The sequence below is a fragment of the Petaurus breviceps genome, unplaced genomic scaffold (assembly GCF_028583685.1).
Source record: "Petaurus breviceps papuanus isolate PSGF00001 unplaced genomic scaffold, PetGlider_PUasm1.0 126, whole genome shotgun sequence".
Lineage (NCBI taxonomy): Eukaryota > Metazoa > Chordata > Mammalia > Diprotodontia > Petauridae > Petaurus > Petaurus breviceps.
The window spans coordinates 14931647-14945063 of NW_027185655.1; the positions used below are offsets into that span (position 1 = coordinate 14931647).

Below are 13417 nucleotides of genomic sequence, written 5' to 3' on the forward strand. Positions count from 1 at the left end.
GAAGGAAGGAAGGAAGGAAGGAAGGAAGGAAGGAAGGAAGGAAGGGAAAAGTTTTCCTGATCAAAAAGGTTAAATAAATATTACGAGAGCATGATTTTTAAAAATTAATAAGAAGTGTTAAGAACTACTACAAATCCATAAAACCTAACCAGTGAGTTACAAGGAGATAGCTGAAATGTAAATGGCCAAGGATAGGGAGAAAGGAGTTCAGTAGCTCTAAAGGACAAATTGTCTTGGTTAAGGCACTTAGGTGATATTGTGTGTAGAGTACTGCCTGGAGTCAGAAAGACCCTAAATTCAAATCCAGCCTCAGACACTTACTCTGTGTGATCCTGAGCAACTTAGCCTCAGTTTCCTCAACTGTGAAATAGGGATAATAACAAACAGGTTTGGCCAAAAAAAACAAAACCATAAAATAATAACCAGTATGCAAATTAGAAGCCAGTCTTATCTAATGATTAAAATATGCCAGTGTATCATAGTTGGAAGGTATCTTAGACATAATATAGTTTATTTTACAGAGAAGCTAAGGGTGAGATGGGAACCTGATACAAATTCCAACACTCTTTCAAGTACACAAAGGCAAGGTGAGCAGAAATTATTTGCATATTCTTTAAAGTAATTAAACAGAATTTCTTCAAAAAATAATACAGTCCTGATTTCCCATAATTCCCATAATCTTTCCCTGATAAGGGTGAATGAGTAAAGTTTTTACTGCTATGGGGAAAAAAATCCAAGAATTGAATATATTATTTATTAAGAAAGAATAATGGGGTGGCTAAGTGGCACAGTGAATAGAGTACTGGCCCTGGAGTCAGGAGGATCCGAGTTCAAATTTGACTTCAGATACTTAACACTTACTAGCCATGTGACCTTGGGCAAGTCACTTAACCCCAATTGCCATGCCTTCACCCCTCCAAAAACAAAAAAAAAAGATGATAATAGATATTATCATTGTTACCTCATCAATAATTATAAAAGAAAGCAAAGCCTAATTAGCTGGTTTTCAAGAAAAATTTTTATGTGAATATTCATCGGGGAAAGAAAGGGAGAAGTTGTAGTAAACATACTGATTATACTTGTGGAAGAACATGTGTAATTGAATAAAATTCTCCAATAAATACTGATACTACTTGAGGTAGGTTAAAGAGTAAATCAAAATTTTGAAACTAAAATTTTATTAACAATGTTTTTATTTAAATATCTCCATTTCTAAAAAAAATCCCTAGAGCATTTAATTAACAATTGATAATTACACAGTAGAATATATGATGCAGATGGTTCCTGTGGGGTTGGTAATGGTAAGGTATGGACTACCTTTCAGTATCACGTATCATATTTCCTAAGTGGTATTTATTGTGTTGTTTATCTAAGACTTTTATCAGGATACAAGGATGTTCTAATATGACATAGGCTTGTGAACATTTGGCTTTGTGGTCTCTAATAAACATAAGAACAGTGAGACAGATAGAAAGATGGATGGATAGATGGATGGATGGATGGATGGACAGACGGACAGATACATAGACAGATAGACAGGTACATAGATAGATTGACAGACAGGTAGATAGATAGGTATTATAAATGTTTACATTTATTTTTATTTATAAAAATGTATATATTATGCTATATTGAGGTATAGCATTATTGTTTAACATTTTGATATTTTTATTCGGTTCAACTATATCTTGTGGGGATCCAAAAGAGTACAGCAAAGATACATTGAGATATAGACACATATTTATCTAGATAGATATCTATTATTGAAATCTATGTGTATATGTGTGTGTATGTGGGTATGTAAGTATACATGTATATATATATTTATATATGCATGTAGATATGTATACATATCTCAATAGCTATCCCTTAAAGGCTCAAAGGGAAAGGCGTATGAGTCGCCCCTGTTCCACCAATCATTGCTAGAAGACTGTGATGAGTGCCAAAGAGTAGCATTATACCTTTAATGATTTCTTCAGGGATCTACCCTAGTGATCACATGTCAACTGAAAACAAGAATGAAATGAAGGTAAACAAGAACACAACAGCAGAAGAACAAATAAATGAAGATGTGTTACAAAACAGGATGCTAGCTTTCTATTATCTGCATCTGATGATGGCCTTTGAATGCCAAGAGAACTGTGGTTCAGGCTACTGAGCATAATCTTTCCGTCATTACTGTGTTACAGAACTAACATTAGCTACCCTTGGGTAATATATGCTAATGTAACTTTGCAATTCTAATTAAATGATTCATCTTACCTGCTTTTCCAAAGATTAATTTCTATTTATTCACTAAGAACCTAATGATTTGTATTATAAATGAGTCTGGACTGCATATTAGTTTGGAAAGTATGCAAACTAGTTTTTACCTTGTTCTTTCAAATAATGTGCTTAAAAATAAGCTGAGATGACAAAAGAAAATATATTACATATGAAATACATTTATTCCTATTTATAAATTTGAATAAAGTGGAAAGGTAATTCTTGTTCAAAAACAAATAGTTTAGAATATACTGTTTCAATTTCATTAAATCCTATCCATGCAATGTTTCTAAATAGAAAACCTTATAATCTCATAATCAACCAATCACTTAATAAGCACCTATGATAGACCAGCCCCAGAGCATGATTCTTGACATAATTATGGTTGCTTTACAATGGTAGCAAAGGCTAAATTTTAAAATGGGACAGTTCATTATGAAATAAATATGTGTACAATTGAAATTTAAGGTGTGGTTACCATCATGTTCTCCTTTATTTGCTGTTATCTAAATTGTAAAATTAGAAAGCTAGAGATGAGCAGAGATAGATAAGGAGGCATAAATAGTATAAAGCCATACAAAAAAAAAACCAAAAATTTGTCTCGGTATCTAATATGTTTCTTAAATAATACCAACACTCTATTTTTAAAAGTAATCCTAGGAGAGATTATTCAGGGAATTTTCCATTTTCCCACTTAATTCTATTCACTATCCTTCAATATAGTTTGCCAGTTGTATTAAAAAGTTTAAGTTGTGTGCTTAAAGATTGTAAAATACTGTAAAATAGAGATAGGCCAGTTACCTGTGGAGATAATCTCTAAAGTGAGTAAGTTTTTAACTTTCTATATCATCTGTATTCTACATATATATATATATCACTTGGTAGGTCATCTCTGCTCAGAGGAGAACCACAGCATTAAAATATTTGTTGTTCATGATGATTATGGGTATATTTTGCATGACTGAACATATATAACCTATATGAAATTGTTTTCTCCCTAAGGGGGGAATTTGGAACTTGAAGTTTTAACAACAAATGTTAAAAATTGTTTTTACGTGTAACTGGGGAAAAATTAAATACTAAATAAATACAAAAAAGTCACTTCATATACATATGTATATATATATGCATATGTATATATTTGTTGTTGTTCAATTGTTTCAGTCGTGTCCAGCTCTTCATGACCCCATTTGGGTTTTTTTTGGCAAAGACATTGGAGTGGTTTGCCATTTCCTTCTCCAGATCATTTTACAGATGAGGAAACTGAGGCAAATAGGATTAAATGACTTGCCCAGGTCCACACAGCTAGTAAGGATTTGAATTCAGGTCTTCCTCACTACAAGCCCAGAGCTCTCTCCACTGTGCTACTTAGACATCTATGGATGTCCCATAGACATCTTAAATTCAACATATCCAAAACATGTCTTTCCCCCCCAAACCCTCTCTTTTCCTAACTTTCCTATTATTGTTGAGGGCTTCACCCCAATCACCAAGGCGGACAACCTTGGTGTCAGTCTCACTCCTCACTGTCTCTCAACCCCAAAACCACTTCCACATTCACATTTATTCCTCTGCCAAGTCCTGCTGATTCAGTTGACCTCTGCATCTTCTCCTGTATAGATGATCCCCTCCTGTCCTCTGGCATCACTATCATCCTGGCCAGACCCTCATTACCTTCTGGCCACACCACTGAAATACCCACCAGGATCATCCCCCTTCCTCAAGTCTCCTCTGACCCCACCCCATTCTCTATCCAATTGTCAAAGTGATCTTCCTAAGGCTCAGGTTTGACAATATCCACCATTCCCCATTCAGTAAACTCCACTGCCTCCCTATTACCTCCATAATCAAACAAAAAAATTGTTTGACACTGAAAACCTTCATAACCCTTCCCCTTTTACCCTTCCCAAGACTTCATGCTCTTTCCTTCCTTTGACCTGTTCCTCTAGTTAACTTCAGCTATGCACAAAGAAGGTCTTGAAAACAATCACCCCCAACATTCTACTTCCATATCATGAATCCATTCAGTCTCTCTCCCTCAAGACCCTCCCCACTCCAATTCACCCTTCACACAGCTACTAAGGTGATTTTTCTAATGTTTAAGTTCTAACGGTGTGGCCCCTGCCCCCTGCTCCTCAAAGAGTCTTAGTGGCCCCCTATTATCTCCAGAAAATCCTTTCTATTTAAAGGTTTTTATGACATGACTTTAGTTCTTCATACCTTTCCAGCCTTCTTTACTCCCACCCACTCTACGATCCAGTTACTCAGCCTAGGTTGCTTCTCATGTGCAACACTCCACCTCATTTTTCTGTGTCTTTAATTATTGTCCATGCCTAGAACATTCTCCCTTTTCACATTTACCTCTTAGCTTTTCTGTCTCTCTTCAGTCCCCTCTAACTTCCTCCTGTTCTATATCTCTTGTATGTACATGACTATTTACTTGTTGTCTCTACCATTGGAATGTGAGTTCCTTGAGGTGTGGTGATTTTCCCTTTCTTTGTATCCCCCATGTTTAGCACAGCTCCCCGCACTTAGTAAGTACTTGTGGATTGACTCACTGAAACCCTCCGTGGGCTAGCTTAGCTAAATACAGATAGTTTGTGGTCTGTCTTTCCAACAGTTTGGTTCATTTATGTTCCCTTGGTGTTAACAAAGATCTTTGGCAATGCTAACATATAACCAGAGTGTGTGTTTCTTCCAATTACATAATGACATTTTCATCAAGCAGGGTCTCCAAACAAGACAAGTAGATTTTATCCTTTTCTTTCAATAAACCCCGCAAAAGAAGATGGTCAGGATGATTTAATGTCATACCCCACAGCTATCCCCAAGGGCAAGACAGCCTTACACTAAGGTTCAAAAACTAATTACAAATTTAATGTGCAATTTTACTAAACATAAGCTCAACAGAGTCTCTGAAATTTTAAAACAAGTCTGCTCAGAAAACAGCTGACTGAACCTTATGCACACGTACAAATATGAAGTAAATAATATTCACAGAAAATAAAGTTTGTCAAAGCTAAACAAAACAGATGGCTCTCTCCTTGAGCACAGCTACCACATTATCCTTCTCTCTCTTCTTGTCTCAATGTCTGATTAACAAAGAAAGTCATGATAATTTTAAAAAAAAATTATAAAACTGTAACAAAATATTCTAAAACAAAGTAAAATCTCCAGCTACATATGCAACGACAAAACTGAAACTCAAAACTTCTAAATATATAGAATTTTATATCCCAGAAATAGGTTGTTGTTTCCCTTATGAAATCTCCTTCTTCATTTCAAAATGTGCTTTCTTCACTTTCTCTTTGGTCTATCTGAATGTTCATCTAAGTTCAGGCAGTTTTGGAGTAAATGAGAGACACTAATTCCACAACCATCTATGAGACTATTCCTGATTTTACATTATAGTGTAAGCATGTCTCAGGGCTTTGGATTCACCAATTTATTTGGCAAGTTAGCTGAGATTCCTTAGAATTCCTTGTTTCGAGAGTCTAATCAAATTACCTTTGTATTATGGATATATAGTATTTTACAGCTTACAAAGTATTTTCACATGAATTATCTCATCTGTTCCTTACAACAACCCCAAAGGTTAAGGCAGTTATTATTATTATTGGTTGGGGTTTTTTTAGGGGAGATTTTTTTTTTGTTTTTAGAAATGAGGTAACTGAGTCTGAGAGGTTATTAGCTATAATATAACTAATAAGTGAGATCTCTTCTTAGGAAAGCTTTTGCAAAATTTTCATAATCTATCTCCCTAAGATATTCCATCTCCTTCAGATTTTCAAATAATAATGAAAGATAAATGTAATAAGTAAATAAAAGCAGTTTGTAAGTTTTTCCAAAAGATCACTTCTTAGTGCTGCCCCTCCCCACAAAGTCCTCTAAAACTGTAAGCTGTAGAACATTTGCTGGTCTGCAATTAGGATAAGGAGCTTCCTACATCAGTTTAATCAGATCAAGGATAAAGGAACACGGGATAAATGAAAGTTTAAACTTATATAATTGGTAATATAGGAAAAAATGCCATCTGTGTTTTTCTTATGTCCCAGTTTTTTATGGCTTGGTTTTAAGAAGAGTATTGATGCTAATATGCCCCTGAGGTTTTCTTCATTCTTAGAATGTGGAAGAAACAAAACAAGACACCTCTCACACTAATTCCCCAACCTAAACTAGGAGAGGGTATTTCCTGATACAAGGTTCCCTATGCCAATGAAATCACATGCCCAGCCCCACTTCTGTATAAAAGCTAATAGAACAGACTAATGCCTACAAAGAGATGGAATCTGACTCCTATTTCTTTTACTGATACAAATAATGATGCCATTATTGACCTAAAACATTGAAAGTTATTGTCTGTTGTCCAGAATGGGGAATAGGATTCCTCTGGTTAGCTAAATCTAATTGAATCTTGCTAATTAAGACTGTTAGTAGAGATTGGTATAATTTCTAGAAGAGGAAACTCCCTGTACCACTGTGCATTACCCAGAATACCATGATGGAAAGAGACTGCCCAGGATCAAATAGTCAGTATATGTCAAAAGTAGAACTTGAACCCAGATCAGTTCTTTATCCACTATGCCATGTTGCTTCTCTGGCCCATTATCCCAGAGCCAGGCAAGCTGCCCCTGTCCATTAAGGTTCTAAGGGACCTTGAATGGTTTGGTTGTATTTCCTTTCATTAGAGCCATTGGTTCAAGGTCCCATCAGTAAGCCTGACTACTTTGGTGGGTGAGGCCCTCCTAGAGCAGGCCTATACAACACACTGATTGTGAGCAGCCAGCAAAAATTGTAGGGTGCCAATGAGCACTCTCCTCTTTGTCAAGTGACCAACCATCATCAATCTGTCTCTAGTGTACCCTATCTGTGGAAAAAGAAGTTTAACCTATTCTAATTTTGATCCCAAACTACTGCCAAATTATGAAGGTCTCTCCTAGAGTCTCTATTTTGTGAAGGGTCAAGTCAACAGCCCTTCATTCCCCTCCAAAAACCCAACAATCTTTTTTTTTAAGATATCCCTAGCTACTACTACACAGCAAAATGAAAGATTCCTTCTAATCAGATGGTTAGAAAACCACAGGGCAGTTAGGCAGCACAGTAAGTAGACAGAGCATTGGGCCCGGAGCCAGGAAGACTCATCTTCCTAGATTCAAGTCTACTCTTAGACACATTAGATTGCAAGCACCTTGAGGGTATATTTGTATCTGCAGCACTTAGAACAATGCCAGCATACAGCTGGTGCTCAGTAAAAGAATACTGAATTGAACTGGTTGCTGAATGACTTCTCTTATTCTCAGTTTCCATTTGTTTCTTTGCTCAGTTAGACACTCCTCAAAGGCTGGAGCATTGACTATTTCCAGTTTCCAGCTTAGCTGATATAATTCTGAAGTCTGTTCTCTCTCCCTCCCTCACTTCCTCCTTCCCCGCCTCTCATCAGATAATTATGACAGTGGCCTGCAATCATATCATAGTTTTGCTCTCCCCGATTTATAACACTCAGTTCATCAGATTCAAAATCAATTGCTTGTCTCCCAGTCAGAGTAACCCCTAGCAATCAGTTCTATGAGAAAACCCTTTCTCTCTGATCAGACTTAACTCCCCAACAAAATATTAAAGGGACAGAACATTATAGACCATATAAGGATTACCAGTTATCAAAAAATTGAAATATACTAAAATATAATTAACCTTAAACTAAACTGAATCTAATCTTTTTATTTTAAAAATTTAAATGAATTATTTTAATTTGGAATATACTTAGGTATCCTGAAGAATTTTAGGCATCCTTATGAACATAAATTATTATTTTGCTATAGATACGTAGAAGTGCCGATCATTAAAGTGTTCTGGTTAATAAGCTGCCAAATTACCAAAAGCATCTGTACTTTGGAAAAATTCGGCTTCTTTTCTTTGGATCATAGATTGATAGCTTGAAAGGACCTTGAAGGCCACCTAATTCAACCCCCACATTTTACAAATGAGGAAATGCTATCTTCATATGGGGAAAGAATAATGTTGGTGACCATTGCTCCTGAGAAAGAAATGCTCTGTTTCTAAATCATATAGACCTTGAGCTATTGTAAAACCAATTGTTGACACTTAAAATGTACAAGTCATTTTTTTTTTATTTTTTAGGAAAAAAAATGCTATATTGACCCACATAGGACCCCGTACTGCATCAAGACAAATTTAAATCTATGATGCAATGGCAAGTAGATGATTATATTAACACAAATTCATAAAAATAATTTTCCTAAAGATAATAAAAGCAAGAAAAGTAGTTGTATAAGGAAAGTAACTAACATTAGGGGAAAGGGTTTGGTTTTCCCCTTAACTTCTAAAACAGCATTACCAAACTTATTTACCATTCTCTGGTCTAGATTTTCTTCTTTTTTTTTTTGTAACAAAATAGGTATATGTGACATTGTTTAGGAAATAAGATGAAGTATTCAAGAAAAAATAATTTAAAGTTTGATCAAAACAATCATGGTATCATTTCATTTTCATTCTATTTTTTTTCTCCAGGTACTGGTCAAATTCTGGAATACATTATTATTACTGTCATAGTTACCATTCTAAGCCAACTTTTTTCTCCTACCTTTTCAGTCCTGGTATATGCAGAATAAATTTAAGAGGCTTAAGATAAAACAGGCAAAGCTGGACCAAAAGGCAGAAGGATACAATCCCTTCCTGGAAAGAGGATTTTGTGGCGAACCATTTCTCCCATAATGCATCCTACAGACCATATATCCACTAGAACAGCAGAGATTAGGGAAATGAAGAAGGGGAGGAAAAAAAAAAGCACAGTTAACTAAGACAATTTATTCTTAAAAGAAGGGGGGGAAAGCAGCTTGATCAGAAAATACCATTTTTTACTTCCCATAGAGGAAGGACCAAAAGAGAAGAGGTAAAAAATTCAATAGCTAAATATATGGATAAAATAACTGTAATTGTAAGAACTCAGATTAAATCAACAAACAAGTCCTTCATATTTAGAGCATTTCATTGAAGTAAGATGAACTAGTTTTTCTCAGAGATCTTCTCTGACATTTGTAACAGGTAAAACAAAATAAAACTAAAAAAAGAAAAAAAAACCCAAAAAACCACCCACCAACCCAGACAAGCTAAATACCATTAAGACCAACCAATTGAAAGGGTATTAACATTATAGATATGTGTAATATTTCAGAGCAAAGTGATCGGTTGATAGACTACTGAACCCAGCTCAAGAAAGGAGAAATCTTTTTTTTCATTCCTCTTCTAAAATAACCATAGCTTGAGTATAACTTTGTTCTTTATCCATAAGGGTAATGAAAGGAACATGAATCAACTTGGGCAGGGGGTTGGTGCCATTTTCAGAGCTTTCTAATAAGAGTGTGTGCCCAGAACTGGATTGAGTGAATTAATGAGAGTTCCAGTTGGCAAAATAAACTTTCCAACAAACTCGGGCCTTAAAAAACTGTAAAATGGCCTGAAAATCTCTGAAGAATTTCAGCCTGTGGATGCTCATGGCTTTACTCTTTCCTCACAGGAATTGGCAATATTTATGAGACACAATTTAGGCACAGTTTTTCCCCTTTTTATCTTCCAGAAAACAAAGATATAAGTCAAAATTCATAGCGACACCATTTTTATCACAGAGGCAAAATGAATTTTCCTCTTTTTTCCCCCTGATTTTCTGGAAAGTTTATTTTGCCAACTGGAACCTTCAGTAACTGTTTTTATAGGTTCTATAACTTTTTTCCCCTTTGTTTTCATTCCATTTTATTATGTAAAAAAAAAATAAGCAAGGAATTTTTTTTCCTGTAACACAAAATAAAACTAAAATATTTCTTTTAGGAAAAGAGGTTGGAAGTAGTGGGGGCTTAGGATGGCTGGATCATGGCAGGGATAAATAGCTCCCTTCTGCCGGAAGGCTTCCATGGTTCTAAGGAGAGGAGAGGACAGAGGCTTGTACTTAGTAGATCTCATACAGTCAGCTACAAAATGAAATGGGAATTTGTTACTCATATAAGTGCTAAAGAGGGAAAGAGAAGAGTGGGAAGACCTCATGTCAATTTTACAGCATGACTGAAGAAAAGAAATGAAAGAGGCAGATTTAGGTCCTCAATAATACTTTTAATTCTTGTCTTTCTTTTGAAAACGAGTCTCCTTTTAATCTAGAAATTTTATTTTGCTAAGTTTGAGAAGATTCCCCCAAATCACCTTACTCCCACCTCTGGCTTCTTTTTTTTCAATGACACACACTTGCTTTTACTTATGACTTGAAGAAAGGACTAGAATTCCATTACTCTTCGTAAAAATGTCTCAGAGCACAGATCTTACTGTCCTCAATAGCTGTTAATGTCAAGATTTTCCAAACAGCTGGACATTTTTTTTCTCTGTATACCATCCAGAATATGTTTTCTATAACAGAGACAACAATTAATATAGTCTTATGAAAAAGTTCATCTGTAGAACTAAATGAAAAGTCAATGACTTTTTAAATGATAGAAAATAAAAATCTGAATGAAATGAAAACGTCATGGGTGTTCATTTCGTTAACACACAAGGAAGGGGACTGCTTTAAACAATTACTTCTTTTTTAAAGGAAGGAAGGAAATAAGCATTTATTAAATGCTTACTATGTGCTAGACACTGTGCTAAACACTTTATAAAAATTATCTTATTCTATCCTCACAATAACCCTGGGAGGTACCGTAGGTGCCATCAATCCTCATTTTATAGGAGAAGAAACCAAGTCAGACAGAGATTAAATGACTTGACCAGGGTCACAGAGCTAGGAAGTGTCTGAGTTCAGATTTAAACTGAGTTCTTCCTCACTCCAGGCTCACTGCTCTAACCACTGCACTACCTAGCTGCTTCTAAAAAACAAAATTGTCTTTTAAGATGAGAATTATATAGAAATATACTGCCTTATTTCCAAAGTTATCTGGTCAAAGTGAAAATTTTTTTTCAATTTTGCCTAATTGATTAATTAATGCCTAATTGAAGCTATGTTTGATTAATTAATTGAATTTCTTGGTTAACATAATTTTATTTGATGGATCCAATCCAGAATATATTTTGGAGATATACTTATGCCTGATAATGTTCATAAATATGACATTTTTGTTTAAATAAAGAGGGAAATAAAGAGTATAACAGACATCTCTTCTCAGTTTAAAAACAATTATTGTCTTTTTCTAAATAACTGAAGTCTTTAATTTAATAATTAGAAATGACTTCATATCCTGAACAATTTATTCTATTGACTTATTATGGGAAAAGGAAGATGACATTCCTGCCAAGGATTCTGGAAATCTGTTTTTAATTCCATATTGAATCACCCATCTGTGAAATGGGGAAAGGAAAATGGATCTAGTTTTTTTTTCCTTCTTTCAGATTCTGAACTGAAGGGCTGCAGTATTTTGTTCCTGTGACAATCTAAAAGCAATCTGTCTTTATTCAGCATCTATGGCATATGCATGATAGTTAGAAACTACTTTTATAATTGCTTAGTCAGACTCTATCTAGAATTTCCTTCTTATCTGATATCTCGTAGACATTATAAAAGGCTGTATCTCTGTGGTTTCCTTTTGATTTTAAAAATTAATGAATCTAAGTAGCATTTTTGAATGGCAAGCCAAATAGTCCATATTTTTTAAAGTTGTGAATGTAAATAAACGAGGACTGTTCCTTTTCATTCCCTAACACGGTGAGCTCTCTCCCTTGCTATGTTTTGGGTTAGCCTACCATTCTCTTTGTAGCCCATTCCCAGGATGACTTCTGGCGCCCTGTAATAACGTGTCACCACATATGGGGTCATCATGAAGCTTGTGCCAGCAGTCCTGGCCAGTCCAAAGTCCAGAATTTTCAATGTGCAGTCAGACTTCACCACAATGTTACTGGGCTTTAAATCCTATCAAAAGGAACAAAGCAGAAAAAGCCAACAATACTGAAAACGTTGTTTCCTTCTCCCAAATTTGCATAAGTTGGTCACTTATTGAATGAATACCTAGTACCCCTAGCATCTGGTTTAAGATGCTATAGAGAACTGAAAAGGAAATAAAATATATTATTGTTTTTTGTTTGTGCAAAAACTTTTTAATTTAATGTAATCAAAATTATCCATTTTACATCTCGTAATGCTTTCTATCTCTTGTTTGGTCATAAATTCTTCCCTTCTCCATAGATGACAGGTAAACAACTTGCTCTCCTAATTTGCTTATGGTATCACCCTTTATGCCCAAATCATGTACCCATTTTGATTTTATCTTGGTATATAGTTGAGATGTTAGTCTACACCTAGTTTCTGCTCTACTATTTTTATGATTCTTTTTACAATGAATTTTTTAGTTTATCTTTTTTTTAAAAAAAAAAAAAGCCTTCAGGAGCAACCTTACATCCTGAAAAGAAATCCACTGTTATCACTGCATGCTTAAAAATTAGAGCACCTTCTGGGAAAAAAAGAGTTTCTATCCTATTTAATTTATTATCCTCTTTTAGGTTTCTCCATGTAGCCACATGGCTACACCTGACATCTTCTATTTCTGATCAAGTGTTGAGAAAAGAGCAAATGTGGGCAGCTCACTTCATTCTGTGAGAAACCTATCTCATTTCAATAGCACTGATAACCTCTGTCAGTCAAATAACTGGGAAGGAGACTGCTTCAGAAGCTGACTGCAGAAATTGACTCATGAGGAAATGGTGAATAACAGTGAATATGGTCTCTGATATAATCACTGTTTTTTTGTTTCCCTTGTAAACATGGGAAAGGGTTCATGCTGCTTAATCACAGCTTTACTGGTGCTAAGAAAATCCATAATTATTATTTGTTCCCTCCCTAAGCACTATGTCCCTTCTTTGGATTTCGGAGTTAACTTATTCATCTTTAATAATTATGAGTTCTTACCCTGTGGATGATCCCAGCAGAGTGAAGGTGCTTGATGCCACATAACATTTGGTACAGGAGGTAAGACATGCGCTCGTGATCCAATTCCATTTGAATTACCTGACACAAGTTTGCATCCATCAGTTCCATCACAAGGTAACTAGAGAGTAAATCCTCGATGTTATGACCAGATTACAAAATATAGAAATAAATTTTAAAAACATAATTGAAATACTAACACAATCATATTAATCATGTTAGAAATCTCCTATGAAA

At 35.1% G+C, this 13417-nt stretch overlaps 1 protein-coding gene across 22 annotated transcripts in view; it reads right to left on the reverse strand.

Moving 5' to 3' along the window:
• Positions 1-13417, reverse strand: part of MAPK10 (mitogen-activated protein kinase 10) — a 257723-nt gene that overhangs the window by 48842 nt on the left and 195464 nt on the right. For all 22 annotated transcript variants that reach the window (XM_069093364.1, XM_069093328.1, XM_069093333.1 and 19 more), the window contains 3 exons: positions 13163-13301; positions 12004-12169; positions 8950-9021 (listed from right to left, as the gene is read on the reverse strand). In XM_069093364.1, coding sequence (XP_068949465.1) covers positions 8950-9021; positions 12004-12169; positions 13163-13301 — 377 coding nt within the window. The remainder of the gene's footprint in view (positions 1-8949; positions 9022-12003; positions 12170-13162; positions 13302-13417) is intronic.